Source organism: Schistocerca gregaria, chromosome X (assembly GCF_023897955.1).
Source record: "Schistocerca gregaria isolate iqSchGreg1 chromosome X, iqSchGreg1.2, whole genome shotgun sequence".
Classification (NCBI taxonomy): Eukaryota; Metazoa; Arthropoda; class Insecta; order Orthoptera; family Acrididae; genus Schistocerca; species Schistocerca gregaria.
Genome location: NC_064931.1, coordinates 602533367 through 602550602, shown reverse-complemented (window position 1 = coordinate 602550602; position 17236 = coordinate 602533367). Strand labels below are relative to the sequence as shown.

Here is a 17236-nt window from a genome sequence, read left to right as displayed (position 1 = left end):
GCCCTAGACTCAATTGGTAAAAAAGTTAAAACTTGAAGGAGACAGAAGGAATGGCCAACACTTACATCCAGGAGGTGAAATTCTGAGAGAAACATTTCATGTCAAAAATACTAATCATAAACTCTGGAGCTTATATGTTTGTGATTTGGGAAGGTAAAAGGAATTGGTTGAAGAGAGCTGAAAAGTGTGCGGAGATGAAGTGACAGAGAAAGTAGGAGGTCAGAGATTGGTAAGCACTGTGTCAGCTTCAGTTGAAAGGCATTGTTGAAAAGGCAGTGTGAGAAATGAAGATGGACTAAAAGTGGAAGACAAATGAAAACTGGAAAGAATATTGAAGTTGAGAAATAGGAAGAAAGTGAAAGAAATGGGAAAAAATAATTAACAGAGAATGAAATTAACAACAAATTCTGCCATTGTGAAAAACAGAGTTCATAAGGCCAGGACAGTGATGGGATAAGAGCGTATGTCAGAACAATTTCCATCTCTGGATTTTAGGGAAATTCGCACTGGCTAGGGTACCCTAACAGCTTGTGTGGTATAGTAGTTAGTCAGGTCTCCTGAGTAATGCTTTAGAGCATGCTCAGCCACTAAGTATCCTCTCAGTGGACAGTTTTTCTATGTCCATTCATGTGTTCATCTAGTTTGGTGGTGATCATTATATATAAAAAGCTTTGGTAATTAGTGGAGAGCATGACTGGTTTCACATGTTGCTGTGCCTTTGATTTGATGTTGCGGAATTTATCAGTGGTATGGTTAAAATAAGGGTCAGTGAGTGTGTGTACAGGGCAGATATCACAACAGGAACAATTGTAGCAGTATGCTTGACTAAAGAAATCTATTGCAGTCAAGACCTGGGTGGCAATGGATGACAAGGTGGTGTTTTTGACCTGTGGGAGCTTTGTCTGACTGATGCGTATATATGTGCATGAAATTTTCCAATGACTCTACAGCTGCGCTGTTGTGCTGATTGGAAATAAAGCTGACAAGACAAAGTTGAAACTGTTGCCTTTCAAACAAATTCTACATGACTGTGAACACTGATCAAGAATAGATAATCAATTTAGTACATCTTTCATTCAGCAGCACCCTAGAGAAGAACTCGTACATCTTTGAGAATTAGTTCACTGGTGACTGGTCCCTTTGCAGCACCTTCATTTTTACTTGTTCACCATTCCTTGTTTTATTTAATTGTATAAAGCTATATGGATTTAAAAAAAAGTCAAAATAGAAAACTAGAAGTACTTTGCCATAAAAGAGTGTACCCAGGATGTGCACTATCGAGGGACTCATTAGTTTTGCAGTGATCAGCAAAATACAAGATTTCATGATGAATGATTCTGATACACTTGCTATTTTCCTTATGGCATGAAAATAGATGTGCGGAATTGTGGGGGATATGAGGGGGGAGGGGGGGGAGAAAGGGGGGAAGGAGAAGATGTCACAGTGGGTTACACCAATGTCCTATAGCCACAGTTTACAATAATGGATAAAAATTATACCAGAATTCTTTTAAAAATAATACTGCTCTGATGCAATTTATACCCCAGAATAAAACAAGTTTTGGAATTGTTTGGATAGATGGTGTACATAAAACTCATGTGGGATCAAAAATTTTCAAAATTGATGACTTCAGTGAACAAAACAGATTAGGCTATACTCCAGCCACCTGCCCTTTAATCTCTTCAGTGGATTACCATTTGTGCCCCAGGAGCTGGAAAATGATGAAACTGTTTTGATCAATTCATTTAATTTAAATTTAAAATTTTATGCTTAAAACATTCATAACACACACACACACACACACACACAACAAACATCCTCTTTGATAAGTATTATTTGTATAAGCTGAAGTGGGAATTATGGACACACTGTTTTGTAAAACATGCTCTTTCACAAATGATCCACATGAACAGCTCACTAGCATACTGCCATTCAGAATCCTCAAATGAAGAGACTGCAAGTTTCAAAGTAGAAAATAATTTATGTCTTAGTAATCCCAAATTAAAAAGGAAAGATCATCAGATCTGTTGGATGTTGTGAAACCAGAGAGAGAGAGAGAGAGAGAGAGAGAGAGAGAGAGAGAGAGAGAGAGAGAGAGAGAGTATGTCAGTGTACACCTTTGTAATGAAGTCCTAAAGCTGCACAGTGTGTGATGGTGTGGCACAGTAATTGAGACAATTAAGACACAGGACTTGCAACCTGAATCCCCTGTCCAGTCATCGAGATTTAGGTTTGCCTAAATTACAAAAAGTAAATGACACGCTGGCTTCCTGAAATATGCTATTGGCAATTTCTTTCTCCAATTTATAGAACTGAGCTAATAGCATTCTGTCTGTGATCTTATGTCAGTTTAACATTAACTCTTAACTTTCCTTCCTTAGAGCTACTACTTGACTGTTCTTGTTGAGTTCAAAGTACAGTTTGCACATTTCATCCTGTTTACAGGCATCATCTCCTTTGGAAAGAAGGCTAACCATTTGCTAAATTTGGTGATACAACAGTCCTCATTCAGCAGACTGCTGAACACATTATGTTTGCAATAATTTCCAGTTCACAGAGCAATTAATTGCAAATATAACTGTGTGGAGCTGTTACTATTTAATAACCCCTTCACTACAGCACTGCGTTCCACACTTTTCCTGTAAATAAGTTTTTCATTGTTGTCACTGACACGTGCAGAATTAAGCAAAAATGAAAGTAAGCTGACAACTTTTATGAGTCTCCTAACGTATTTGATGAATTGCTTTGAGTAACATTGACACAAAAGGAAAATGGCAATACAATATGAATCAAACAACTTATTGAGTAGGCAAAAATTTTTATTTTACAGTCAGCAATTCCAAAAGCTGTAAAATCAATGGCAGATTGGAGGGGGAATACTGATACATTTCAGTTAATGCATTTAGAGTAACAACATACTGAACTGCAATTATTCAGCACCCATTTCTTTTACCATGTTTCCACAATTATTCTGCAACAAAATATTCCCTACTGTTGAGATTTAGTATCAGCATATGGTCCAGTATTTCAACAACATCACTGAAATATGTCTGTATTTACGTGACTTAGTATTACAAGAAACATTTTAAAGTGGTGAATATATGAAATCTAATTTTGTTGAAATTAAATAGCTGTGAAAAATGAAATTCAATAACTTAGCAAGTTTAAAACAAAAAATATGTTAAATTACACAATGATTAGACAAAATTAATGTTTCAGTTATGTGGTTTAGAGGAATTAATAGTTAACCTAGTTACAGTGTATACAACTTGGGCCTAGGAACAAATTTTCCAAAAAATATTTATTTTTTTTATAAACCTATTATATGATGTCTGTCTCACAATTTTATTAGTTTTCATAACATTAAATATAGATTCTTAGGCGACTCATATCATTTGTTACTGAGTAAATACAAATTTTACAATCAAATACCCCTAAGTGAACAATGATCTGATTAAAATTTTGTAAATAAATACATGCCAATAAAACAAATTATGAAGTGGAATTACTTTCACAACAATTTAGCATACAGACAAAACATGTACTTAATTAATGGAGTTAAAAATTCTTTCTCCACTTAATTTGAAACAGTTAATGTGCCCCTTTTTCATTGCACAATAAGCAATAATTTTACAATTGTTCAAATACGACTGCTGATACAATTGTGATGTCAAAGTAAAACATATAGCTGCAAAATATCGTCAATGAATTACTTAATATTGCTAAACAGGAAAGTCAGAACCGTCATAATACTGAATGACGGGGAGTGGGAGCAGTAGTTTTCTCATATCATGTAAAATTCTCACTGTGTTTTGTAACATTAAATGACTGAGTGCATAATGAACAACTGTGGAAAATACTATGTATGTTGTTTCCATTGTCACCAACATCATTATTATTTATACGACTCAGTTTTGAAAAATTATAATATTAACAACAAATGTGAACTCATCACTCAGAACATATACAACATCCTTGGTTTACAAATTGCACAGTGCTTATGTTCGGCTGACTAGGGAGTAAATATTTTATTACTAAAACTGTTCATGAGTTTTAATATTAAATGATACATCCAAAACAACAACTGCAACATTATAAATTAGATAATACACCAATGATAACTTGAAAATAAAATAAAATGCACACACAGCAGAATTTTGTAAGTAAATAATAACAAAAGTGGAAGCATACTAGTTTTCTGAAGCTATTTTGACTTTACCAGTATACAATAGTTAGATTTACAGACAACAAACCAGGTTTCATTTTAAAATTATTTTCTAATTATACACAAAGCGCATTTTCAGAGTGTCATAGCTTCTTAATTTTGTGCACATTTATATCTGTTTTCCTTTTTAGTACAGATTCAAACATTCACAAGATGTGTTGGTAAAAAATAAAATGTGATGCAGCTGAGTATGATATAGGTCTTCTTCCATAACATGTTGCGCAGTATCACTTCTGTTATTACTATGATTAATATTATCATTAAACAGTAACATCATTATATTAACATGGTTTTTCTCACTCTTAAAGATCACCATCCAGTCTTGAATCAGTCTTATCCAGACACAATTTCTCAATTTATTTACATTACACATTCGTATCTGATGCAGTAAGCAAGGAATTTCTTCATTTGTCACTTCTTGAATTGTGTAGTAGAATGCACTATGATAGCAGATCTGAAAGATATAAAAATTGAAAATATATTAAAAATTCATTACAAAATATGTAAAAAGGAACATATAACACTGAAAATCAATTAGCTTCCATCTTTATTTGTACAGTCATAAAACTAAATATTGGTCTCCCACCTTCAGCCTCTTTCAAACACCAATTCAGAATTCTTGCAGTTCCAGCTTTGACTTACCAGTTACAGAATTTGTATCCTGTTTCTTGGACAGATTGTCCTGAAAAGCAATAATGGGAGCATTGGGACCATTAGTCATGATATTTGAGTTAACATTATCTTCATTTGCCAGCTTCCCTGTAGCCTGAATGCGGTTTAAATCCAAAATTTGTTCGAACTCTGTTGAATCTATGGCTTGTTGTGTTGTATTGCTTGTGCTGATCTCTAATGTATTACTTTGTTTCCTGCAAAAACAAATATTTCCATTTTGAATAAATCAATTAAATATTTTACAAAAATGGGCAAAACAGAAATTTAATTTTAAGTGAAAATATAGAAAAGAACTTCTGGTCTACATAAATGATGGTACCAACACAACAAAAATAAAATAAAGAAGGATAGTTAAATATTGCACTTTGCGAACTAGAGGCCTATCTTTTGAGGAGTAGGGAAAAAGAGGAGCCAGCGGAAAAGAATGTAAAAACTATAATAAAAAAGAATAAAACTTAGAATGTGATGCAACTTAGGACTAAAAAATTATTAATTCTTAATTTCCATCCCACCTTATTACATTGTCTCTTACTCTTTGTATATATTCATTGTGAGTCTTAACTTTTAAGAAAGAATCTTAAGCTCCTTTTCTTTTCTCCTCTTTACACTTTGCTTTTGAAGGAGGAATCATTGGCTCCAAAAGTTTTACATTAAACTATCTTTATTGTTCTTGTGCTGCAGTGACTACTTTTATATGGTGGTAGATTTTGTACAACTTTAATTGATGTTATAAATACATAAATTACATTTTAAGAAAAGGAAGTGTATTCCATACTTAGAAAACAAAAATTTTAAAATCTGTAATATTAAAATAACATAATAAAAATGTTAAATATTTGATGTCAATGACGCAACAAACTAAGGATATAATAAGTCAATGCATAAGTTTGTGGCATTTTTGTTTTGCTTGTTGGTATTCCAGTTGCTATGTGTTTATTTATTGATTGATCCTTTTTTATTTGTAGTTAACTGTTGCTATTTGAGTTGTCATTTTGTCATTTAGAGATGGTGAGCAGAGCTGTGGACACTAGAAAATGGAGTGAAGTGGAGAAATCTGAACATTTCCATCATATTCTTCTGTTTGAGTTACATAGAGGGTGACAGAAGCAAAGGCAGCCAGAAACATTTTCACCCTCTATAGTGATAGTGCCATCGGACACACCACAGCAGGAAAATGATTCTCTCAATTTGAGGAGGATCAGTTTTACATTAGTGGCTCTTCACATTCGGAAAGACTTTTGGGGTTTGATGAAGACTGTTTAAATGTGTTAATCCACAATGATCCATCTTTCAAATGATGGAGCACAGCAATCAGTTGTCCTTTTCTTTCAGGTTTTATTATGCAAATCTAGATTTTGGCTAGTGGCTATCCATTATCAATTCACTATTTCATAGTATCAATGCATGTCTTAGTACATCAGTCCCCTGATGTTCAGGCTTTTCTTCAATGAACTGTAACAAAAGCCTGAAAGACAGGGGATTGACTTACTCAGATGTGCATTGATACTATGAAATAGTGCACTGTTAATGGCTAGGTACTAGCCAAAATCTAGATTTGCTTAATAAAACCTGGAAGAAAAGGATGCTGATTGCTGTGCTCTATCATTTGAAAGTCATATCACAGTCGTTGAGTGCACCCATATTCCTAATGGAAGATAACTTGACACAATGATCCACGTCAGATACTCGAGAACTGGTAAATGTGATGAATTGTGATGATTCCACTTCATGCCACATTTGCATGCAATGAAGACGGTTCAAAACTTAGGTGTTTTGGTACTGTATGCTCTAAGCCAAAACCACAAATATCGGTGGGTGGCCATATGTACATCTTCACTTGCTCATCATCAACTGGCTCGTGAACAACACTGACCATTTCTATCCTGTATCTTATTGGTTCCAAGAAATGGTGTCTTTATGCTAACATAAGGAAAAGAAAGAAATGGCTGAACACAAACAAAGCATCAACTCCCAATACAAAGACCTGTGTGCATCCTCAAAAGACAAAGTTATGCATCTGTGGGACAGATATGGTGTGGTACACTACGAATTGCTTCCGTTAGGTGTGACTATCACGGCTGGTATTTATTGTCAACAACTGAATTGTCTTGCAAATGCAATCCAAGAACAACAACCAGGAAGACTGCATGAAGTGATGCTACTCCACAAAAACACCTGTCCTCATTCTGCTAGACTGACAAAAAACACGATACAATTGTTGGGTTGGGAAGTCATTCCACACCCATCTTAATTCATCTGATATTACATCCTCAGATTTTCGCCTTTTCCACTCTCTATCAAACTACCTTCATGGAACTTCCTTTGTGGATGAAAATGCGCTCTGAACATTGGTCAATGAGTTCTTCACCTCAAAACCACATGATCTCTACAGTCACAGAATTGAAAAATTATCACAGCATTGGGAGACAAGAGTAAATACCACAGGAGAATATATTATTGATGACTGAAATCTCTGTTATGTGTATCTGTTACATTAAAATTATGGAAAAACAATATGAACTTATGCAGCAACCCAATATTTCCCTATATTTAGTTTATTATCAGAATGAACTCAAAACTCAAGGTTAAGCTACAATAAACATGTGCCTAAGCAGGGCATCAACTAGCAGCGAAAATACATTAAGCAATACAGACAGCTTCATTCAGAAAATATTCTTCTTGTTGGCCTCTTCCACAATTTATTGTCCCTATTTCCTGATATATGAAATCACTTACATGTAGAAACTGAGTAACTTATTAAATTATTCTTATCAGCGTGTCTTTTCGGTGGGTAGAAAGTATTGATTATACAAGGATTCATTTTCCATCTTCTTATTGTATACAAAATAAAGTCTCTTTGAAATTTGCTACTGCAGATTGTGCTACTATGGTTGCTCTCTAATTATTCCATGTTCTTTTACTTATGGCTTCTTTTAGTCTTATATGAAATGTTTGCAACCATGTTTGCCATCTATGAGTGTTCTATAATCCACTATCTATGATGAATTCTTGCAACAAATAATTACCTATCACAGTATTCAGTGTAATAATTTCTCAGACAAGTGATACATTGTTTAGGTTTTGCTGATTTCCTCAAGAGTGATTTTTCTTTGTTCTCTTCTATTTTTATACTGGTTGACAAAACCAGCTACACTATTTTATTCATAAAAATTCTGCCTCCTAAATACAAATTTACCAGTGGCACTCGACTCTGAGGTATGCCAGTGAGAATCCTGGTGTTCGAATAACTTTTCATTCTTAATATTTGCCTGGCAAGGAGAGGAGAGTTGGTGATGCAAAGCTCCTGATCACCACACTTTGTGCCAATTTCCTGGATTAAATCCCAAACCCCTCCCCACTATCTCATGGAATGAGGGCACGTTACACCATTGATGATAACAAGTCTGTAGGATGTGAACATTAAAGCTGATAGCCCCCTCAGTGCTGTTCAAGGGAAGTATGCTATGTGCTGGTACTATTTTCACCCTCTCTCTTCTATCATCATCATGCACACACAAGAAGTGTGAAGGAAAGCTGCCACTAGGCACAAAGGAAGAAAAACCTTTCCTTATTATGTGAATGAACCTACCCCCGGAGTCTCTTAGACAACTGCAGTATGAGAATTTACTTTTACTGCAACACATAGAACACATACCACCAGAGGAGGGGGGCATGGGAAAGGTGTATGATGAGTACATGGATTCTGTGGATAGCTGTAAAATGCTCACTATCCAATAGTACTTACAAGTATCCATGATAGTCTATTCTTCCCCATGAATACTAACTTGAATCTCCATGAATTATTTGCTAATAATAAATTTCTGTAAGAGCAACCACCAAATCTTTCTCACACTTTATTGGCAATAAAATAAAACTAATTAGGGGGTGTGTGAAAAGTAACGCCTCTAAATTATTTATGTGAAAACTCTTTAAGCTTTGTAATTAAAACAAACATTATTTACAATTTTCATGTCCAAACATTTATTTTTCAACAGTCACCCTGGTGATGAATACATTTCTCCCAATTGAGACCACTTTGTTGATACCATCATTGTAGAATGTTTGACTGTGTTGACAAAGCCGCAACCTTATCTGTGCTTGCACTGCTTCATCACTATCAAAGTGAAGTCCTCAATGGCATTCTTTAAGTTTCCGAAACAGATGAAAATCCATGGGGTCAAGTACGGGGTGGATGGAGGATGACTGATTATGCTGAACCCAAGGCACTGTATTGTTGCAGATGTCACAGTGCTCATGTGCAGTTTGGCATTGTCATGCTGAGGGGCCCAAGGCACTGTATTGTTGCAGATGTCACAGTGCTCATGTGCAGTTTGGCATTGTCATGCTGAGGGTGAGGGTGCTCCATGAGTGGATGAACGCTTCCAATATGAAACTTTATTACAGCATGCTATTCCTCACAAAATGGTATACTTACATTACACACTATGATGTTATACATTACAATGATGAGCAGTCTAGCAGCACAAGGCTGCAAATATGTATACATAAGGAATAAAAATGTAGAATGTCAATAATGATTATATAAAGCTTTAAGAAAAACCTGGAGGCATTACTTTTCAGCATGTCTTCATATTTTGTCTACCAGATGAAACCTTATCCATTTTCCCACAAAATGACAGATGTATAAGGAACAGAAAATCTATCACCTCTGCATATTTGTTGATGCTCTCAGATTTCAGAAGTAGTTAACCAGATTTGGAACCAGAGTCATTATATTCAACACAGCCATGGAATAAAACTACAACTACCAATTTGTCCCAAACAATGGGTAATAGGGAAATACAGGCAGGATTTTTTATTTTGTTATCACACATAGTGTCTACACTGAAAACCAATACAATCATCCAACATGTTTGAAACAAACAGTATGAAGGTGCCACACTTATGCTACTTATGGATGCTGTAATCCTATTGCTGACAACACTTAACTCTGAACATATAAGTCTGTCAAATGAAAAAAAGAAAGATGAGAAAATCTGGAGGAAAAATGCAAAATATGAAAGTAAAAAAACCATAACAGATTGGCACTAATTTGTAAATTACACATTTCACTAAAGAAAAAAAAAGGGACGGATGGCGGAGCATGGCCTGACACAGCTCATGAACACGACTTAAAAAAGCTCTACAGAGTGCTGGATACCAAGGATGAAAAATTCTAAAAGTGGCATTAAAATGTTTTGAGATAGAACACTGGAAAAAAACTAGGAAAAAATTAAAAGCAGTGATAAAAAACCTGGGACAGATAAGCTGGAATTTTTGTGTGTATTACCCATAGCAATGATTTCTCAAAGCCATTAAGTTGTTATTAGCAAATAGTCCCAAAGGAGAAAGGATAGAGTTGAGCTATTGAGATAATTATAGATCAAGCAGTTGGTTGGACATGGATCGGGAGTAAATATTCATAGCCTACAAAAGAAATCGCATTGACAATCACCTGAAATAATACTGGGAAACCATGTAAACCCAAATAAGAATGACTGGATGATTGTGTTAAAAAAAGAATTCCACTTTGGTACACACAGTCTGTCCCAGAAGGCACTTTACCACTTCAACTTCATGTGACTCTGTCTGTCAGTAACCTAGAGATAAAGTAAAGTCAGTCTGACACATCAACTCAAAAAGTTTTCTGTGTAAAGTAATGAATGAATATTTCGCCTTTCCAACTGAAAACAGCAACAAAACTGAACTAAAGTTTCTTCTTTGTCACTGAAATGTGGTACGAGCACCATAAATGAATCGGAGGATGATATCTGCACAGGAAGGCATTATATGTGGCTTGGCTTACTGAACCTAAGCCAAACACCCAAGTTTAGAAAAATTAAAAATTGCAGAACATGATATAGAAAACCACCACGTCTCCCAGCCATTCATGGCACAGAAATTTCTTGGAATCAGAGAATGTGGATTTGAAGCAACATGTACACAGGCCAAGAAGAAGTTACGTAGATATGGGAGAATTCACCACGTTTTCCAGAGTTCACAACAGAAGTTTGTTTGTAACATATAAAAAAAAAAAAAAAAACTGTGAATCCCTTGTACAACAGTGCACTGGGTACTCTGTAAGTGTACAGATTACAGGAAATCAAACCAGATGAATAACACAACAATGCTTATACATGATGTTACTAATTTGAAAGCAAGAATAATCTAAGCTATTGAGACAGTTGACACTGACACATTAGAAGGTTCGCAGGAGAGCTTCTGTAAAGTTTGGAAGGTAGGAGACGAGGTACTGGCAGAAGTAAAGCTGTGAGTACCGGGCGTGAGTCGTGCTTCGGTAGCTCAGATGGTAGAGCACTTGCCCGCAAAAGGTGAAGGTCCCGAGTTCAAGTCTTGGTCGGGCACACAGTTTTAATCTGCCAGGAAGTATCACCTGATATCTAAATTTTCTCATTGGTATTCCATGAAAAGAACATTACCTTCCCTCCAGGGATTCCCATTTGAGTGCCTGATGCATCTCCATAATGCTTCCATATAGTTCAAACCAATAACAAATCTAGCAGCCTGTCTCTGAATTGCCTTGATGTCTTCCTTTCATCGGACCTGGTGTGGTCTGCTAATCACCTGAGCAGTACTCAAGAATAGGTTGCACTACCATTCCATATGCAGTCTCCTTTACAGATGAACCACACTTTCTTCCAATTCTCCCAATAAAACGAAGTCAACCATTTGTCTTCCTTACCACAATCCTGACATGCTTATTCAATTTCATACTTCTGTGCAATATTATGCCCAGATATTTAAACAACATGGTTGTGTCAGGCAGCAAGTTACTAATACTGCATATGAACATTATGGTTTTGTTTTTCCTACTCATATGCATTAACTTATATTTTTCTACATTTAGAGCCAGCTGCCATTTGTCACACCAACTAGAAATTCTGTCCAAGTCATCTTGTATCCTTCTACAGTCACTCAACTTTGACACCTTATCGTACACTACAGCTTCATCTGCTGCCCAGTCTGTCTGCCAGATCATTTATGTACACAGAAAATAATGGCAATCCTATCACACTTCCCTGGGGCACTTCTGATGATACCCTTGTCTCCAGTGAACACTAGCCATCAAGGACAACATAGTGGATTCTGTTACTTAAGAATTCTTTGAGCCACTCATGCATCTGGGAACATATACCGTATGCTCATACATAGTGGATTCTGTTACTTAAGAATTCTTTGAGCCACTCATGCATCTGGGAACATATACCGTATGCTCATACCTATGTTAACAGCCTGCAGTGTGGCACTGTGTCAGATGCTTTTCAGAAATTTAGAAACATGTAATCTGTCTGTTGCCCTTCATTCATAATTCACAGTGTATCATGGAGAAAAGGGATAACTGAGTTTTGCACTTCGTTACACTTCTCACTCTTCCATTTCTTTTTCTACCTTACTTTCACAAATTGTTCCTACAACATTTCACATAATTTTCTTGTACCAAAAAGGTCAACCAGATCATTTTTTCTGACATGTTACCATTCCATATAAATTATAAAACATTTTCACACTATAGCATTATGTCAGCAAAAATACAGATTTTTCCATCCTACCATCAAGAATACAGATTTTTCCTCCCTACCATCCATGAGATGAATTACTTTTTCCCCCGTTCCATTCTTGCTAAAGCAGTTATTCACAGTTTCATATTGATCTATTCCTATACTTATCAATTTTCAATGTCTAGTCTCTGTGTTTACTTTCCCATTATTCATTTCCTGAACTCCTTAACATTTCATCTATTTCCCTGTAACAACATCCCATTCCTGACTTGACCACAGAGCTTTGCTTCATCTACCTAAATTAATGTAGGAAAGCATACCTACACCTTGCCCAAACTCAGTCTCATGTCCTGTCCCTGAAATGGTACTGAACTAATGGAATCTCCCAAAGGCTTGAGGATACGAATTTCCTTTTCTGGATGTCATCCTCCATTATACAAAGACCTCCAAGACTTCTGGTTCTGTCCATGCCTATTGCCTACAAACCAATTCCTGCAGAAACTGATTTCCTGGACACAGACATCATATGACTACTTCGCAGTTTGTTTCACCTTATCCTCCCACTCCAATGACAGCTTTTCTCTGAATTACACAGATCGCAAATGTCCCTCCAACAGGTTCTTCAGCCTCACAATCCCTCTGGCTTCTATCTGTATCAATACTTAGCTACACCTACCTTGTCCCCTTTTTATCTCAGTCTCATTTCCTAAAACCCCCACACCCAATCAACTTTGTATACCTTAATATTTGTTTCCAGCCACCTCACTTTGGTTTAGTTTATAGACATATGAGCTCTTGGTTTCTGATTCATGTTGTTCTCTCAGTGATGTTTCCATCCAGCCTATCCTCTACTTTGTCCTAGCCCCATCACCTGCAACAGACTGCTGCCTCTAACAGTACCAGGGCAATCTCTCGCAGATACTGTATTCACATCCCCTCTGTTGCTGTCCCTCCAATTCCCAGTACCTGCCCTACATTTCCATTTGGTCCTCCCTACTGCACATTCATCTCGCCCACTCACCCCAATGGGGCTACAGCTTAAAGCTGTGCATGTATGTAGGCTCCTGTGCGCACTGAGGGGCAACATACCAGTTTTCATTTATGTACTATCTCCAACTCAAAATATCCACCCATTTATTGCTATGCCACAAAATTTAGTAAGGCGGATGTATAAAACTGGATCCTCTTTGTTATCTGTTTCAAACAGTAGTTTGAGTCTGTTGAGAGTAAGGATGGAATGTGCTGGCACATTTCTACACACAAGATGTCCACTCACTACCAAAACCTCTAAAGTGATTCACAAAAAACAACAGGCATTCATACAGCTGGAATCAGCACGACAAAAGTGGTGTATTGAGGTAGGGAGGACATCATCAATGTGCAGGTCAGTCACTACTGGCAAGGTGGCAGTATTTGCTAAAGTATTTATGATACATCCAGTGTATTATTAGATAAATCCATAAACACACAGCAATCAAATCAATTTCAGTTTACAAATACCAGCTGCGATGAATAGCTGACAATGTTTACTATTGCTGAATACAATACAGAGATGTAGAACACCAACAAAATGTTAACACAGCTTAGCTATGAGTTAAGTTAGGCTTTTGTGCCTGCCATTCAATGCCTCTACTATAAAATGAGTGGTTATCTTTACTGTTTCCACTGTTTGTATTCCACCCAATTCCATATCACATACACAATCTTGTCACATTAATGTGACTACCAGCTATGTTCAACGGCAATATGCAATAATCAGTTGCAGGTTGCAGCACTAGCAGTGGAGGGTACATAAAGAATGTTGGGGGACACAGAAAACAGTACAGCTGTTGTCAAACTGTAGAAAGGGAGCAATTTATCTGACACTAAAAATGGCATTATCACTAGAGTTCAGGACAACCATGGAAGCATTTCAGAAACAACTAAATTTGTACATTGTTCATATGCCAACATGGTTAAAATATACCATGCATGACAAAATGGTGCTATCCAAAATGGGCACTGAAGCAACTATGATGCACCACGGGTCATAAATGATAAGGATGATCAACAGCTGCAGAGATGAGCGCAGGCAAACATACATGCGGCAACTGAGCAATTGACCACCCTGATGAAGGAGATAGAGAGGAGGAGATAGAGAAGATCCAAAGAAGAGTGGCGCGTTTCATCACAGGGTTATTTGGTAACCGTGATAGCGTTACGGAGATGTTTGGCAAACTCAAGTGGCAGACTCTGCAAGAGAGGTGCTCTGCATCACGGCGTAGCTTGCTCGCCAGGTTTCGAGATGGTGCGTTTCTGGATGAGGTATTGAATATATTGCTTCCCCCTACTTATACCTCCCGAGGAGATCACGAATGTAAAATTAGAGAGATTCGAGCGTGCAAGGAGGCTTTCAGACAGTCGTTCTTCCCGCGAACCATACGCGACTGGAACAGAAAAAGGAGGTAATGACAATGGCACGTAAAGTGCCCTCCGCCAAACACCATTGGGTGACTTGTGGAGTATAAATGTAGATGTAGATGAACTGAGGGGCTACCACCAGTGCCACCACCAGTGCCTCCTCAATGACTGCTCAGCAAAAATTGTTGCGTAAGAGCTTCCACAAGAGGCGGCTGGTTCATGCACCCATGCTAACTTCTGTTAGATGGTAACAAAGGCTGGAATTTGCATACCAATACCTCAACTGGACATCCACTGAGTGGCGACAGGTGGACTTTTTGGATGAATCATGTTTTATGCTACATCTTACAGATGGGCATTGGCATCTATGGCATGAAGGCATTCCCTGAGTGATCTTGCCATTCTGGAAGGCACAATGGATCAATGCAAGTATGCATCTACCATTGGGCATCATGCCCACCCCTACATTCAGATTGTTATTCTTCGGCATGATGGCATCCAGCAACAGGGCAATGCAACGTGTCACACAGCTTGCAGTTTACATGCGTGGCTCAAGGAGCACGACGATGAGTTCACCGAACTCCCCTGGCCACAAAACTCCCTGGATTTAAAGCCTATCAAGAAAGCGTAGGACCACATCAATCAAGCTGTTTGCACCATGGATCCTCAACCGAGAAGCTTATCACAGCCGGCCACAGCACTGGAGTCTGCATGGCGCCACATCCCTGTCAGTACCTTCCAGAACCCCACTGATTCTCTTCCTGCATATCTTCCAGTGGTTCACATTGCAAAGTGTGGTTATTCAGGCTTTTGACAGAGGTCACATCAATTGCAACAGAACAGTGTATATTTCAATATCATATAAATAACACCACAGAAATGAATTACTCATGGCAAATCATGTTGAAATTATCTTGATACTAACACACAAACATACCTTCTTTTTGAACATGGTGCCTGTTTTAACTCCACAGGTGAATTCAATAATTTATTAAGCCCAGATAAACATGGAAAAGGCAAAAGAAAATAACACATAACATCAGGTGAGAAAAACATGAAAATAAAACCAGTAAACTTCATGGGGAAGCTATGGCCGCGCACAGTAAAATGTGGGTAAGAATAAATTGGAGAAAGTAATGCTAGGAAAAGAAACTCAAAAGACTACAAACTGCAACAAATTAAAAAAACTGTGCACATAGCCTAAAAGGGTCCAGAAAAAGTTTTAATAATTGATAATTTAATGATAAAAAGGAACTATATTGCTTGGTTACACAATTAATGTTTTCCCAGGAATAAGCACTATTTGACTGACTAACCACTTGCAAATGCACTTATACGAATGCATTGTGTTTATTCTTTTGGACATGTTTGGATAGGTGGTGTCTGGTGGGAAAGTGGGTCAACCATGAGGCATGCAAAGATGTTCTGCGCAGTTGCAATAACACTGTGCCCCGGATGGTGCAGCGGTTAACGCACCTGCCTAGTAAGCAGGAGACACTGGGTTCGAATCCTAGTTTGGTCACATTTTCACTCATTGCCGCTGATTCTGTGTAATGAACTGATGCAGCTGACATCAGTAATCCCTTCTCCTTCCTTTCCTCCTCCCCCCCTCAACCTTCAATCTACATAAAAATGTACTTACTGTATAGGGAAAAAGCTCAGCACCTCATATTCATGGGAAGAACTTAGGTCTGATGACAAAAATATCAGAGAAAATTTCAAGTACTCATGAAATAGTTTTGCACAAAAATGACCATGAAAAAGAGATCATCATTAATTTGCTGTACTCCAAAAAGTGAGCCTAGTATCTTACCACTACACCACCTTACTAGGAATACAAGGTGAGAAACTCATGACAACTTTAAGCTCTGAGTTACTTCTGTGAGATATGCTTAGATGGTGTACTAGGTAGCACACTGTCCATGAAAGGCAGGAACATAGATCTGACCCTTGGTCCAGAACACAGTTTCAATGGGTGAGCCATAATCAGTGAATAATATACACCATCTAGAGTAAGAGAAAACATCCTCAATATTAATCTCTGTTATTTTATTGAGCTCAATATCTCACTCATTATGGAGAGATGTTGAATAAGTGTTTAAAACCAACAAATGGAAAATCATAGAGTCATAGTGGAATTTGTATTGGCCATTATGTCAGTTTAAAATGAATAAGAATGTGTGCACATTTAATATTAATTCATATCACTGATTAACACAATGAGCTCCTTTAGTCCCATCATGAAGGAGTCTTCCGGGATATGGAATTATGTTAAACAGCTACTGGTAGAAACAGCCACTCTAGGCTACTTTTATACAATTACTACAACAAATTAAGATCAGTGCTAACCTACTAAAAATGATGATTTTGGGTATTACCTCGTATATATAAAAATGGCTACTTTGTAAATGCTTACTGC

General features: G+C 37.2%; 1 protein-coding gene across 50 annotated transcripts in view; it reads right to left on the bottom strand.

Annotated features, from left to right (window-relative positions):
* Positions 1-2798: 2798 nt before the first annotated feature.
* The window catches only part of LOC126298928 (ensconsin), a 394125-nt gene continuing 379687 nt past the window's right edge, over positions 2799-17236 (bottom strand). For all 50 annotated transcript variants that reach the window (XM_049990528.1, XM_049990511.1, XM_049990519.1 and 47 more), the window contains 2 exons: positions 4868-5091; positions 2799-4679 (listed from right to left, as the gene is read on the bottom strand). In XM_049990528.1, coding sequence (XP_049846485.1) covers positions 4666-4679; positions 4868-5091 — 238 coding nt within the window. In that variant the 3' untranslated portion in view covers positions 2799-4665. The remainder of the gene's footprint in view (positions 4680-4867; positions 5092-17236) is intronic.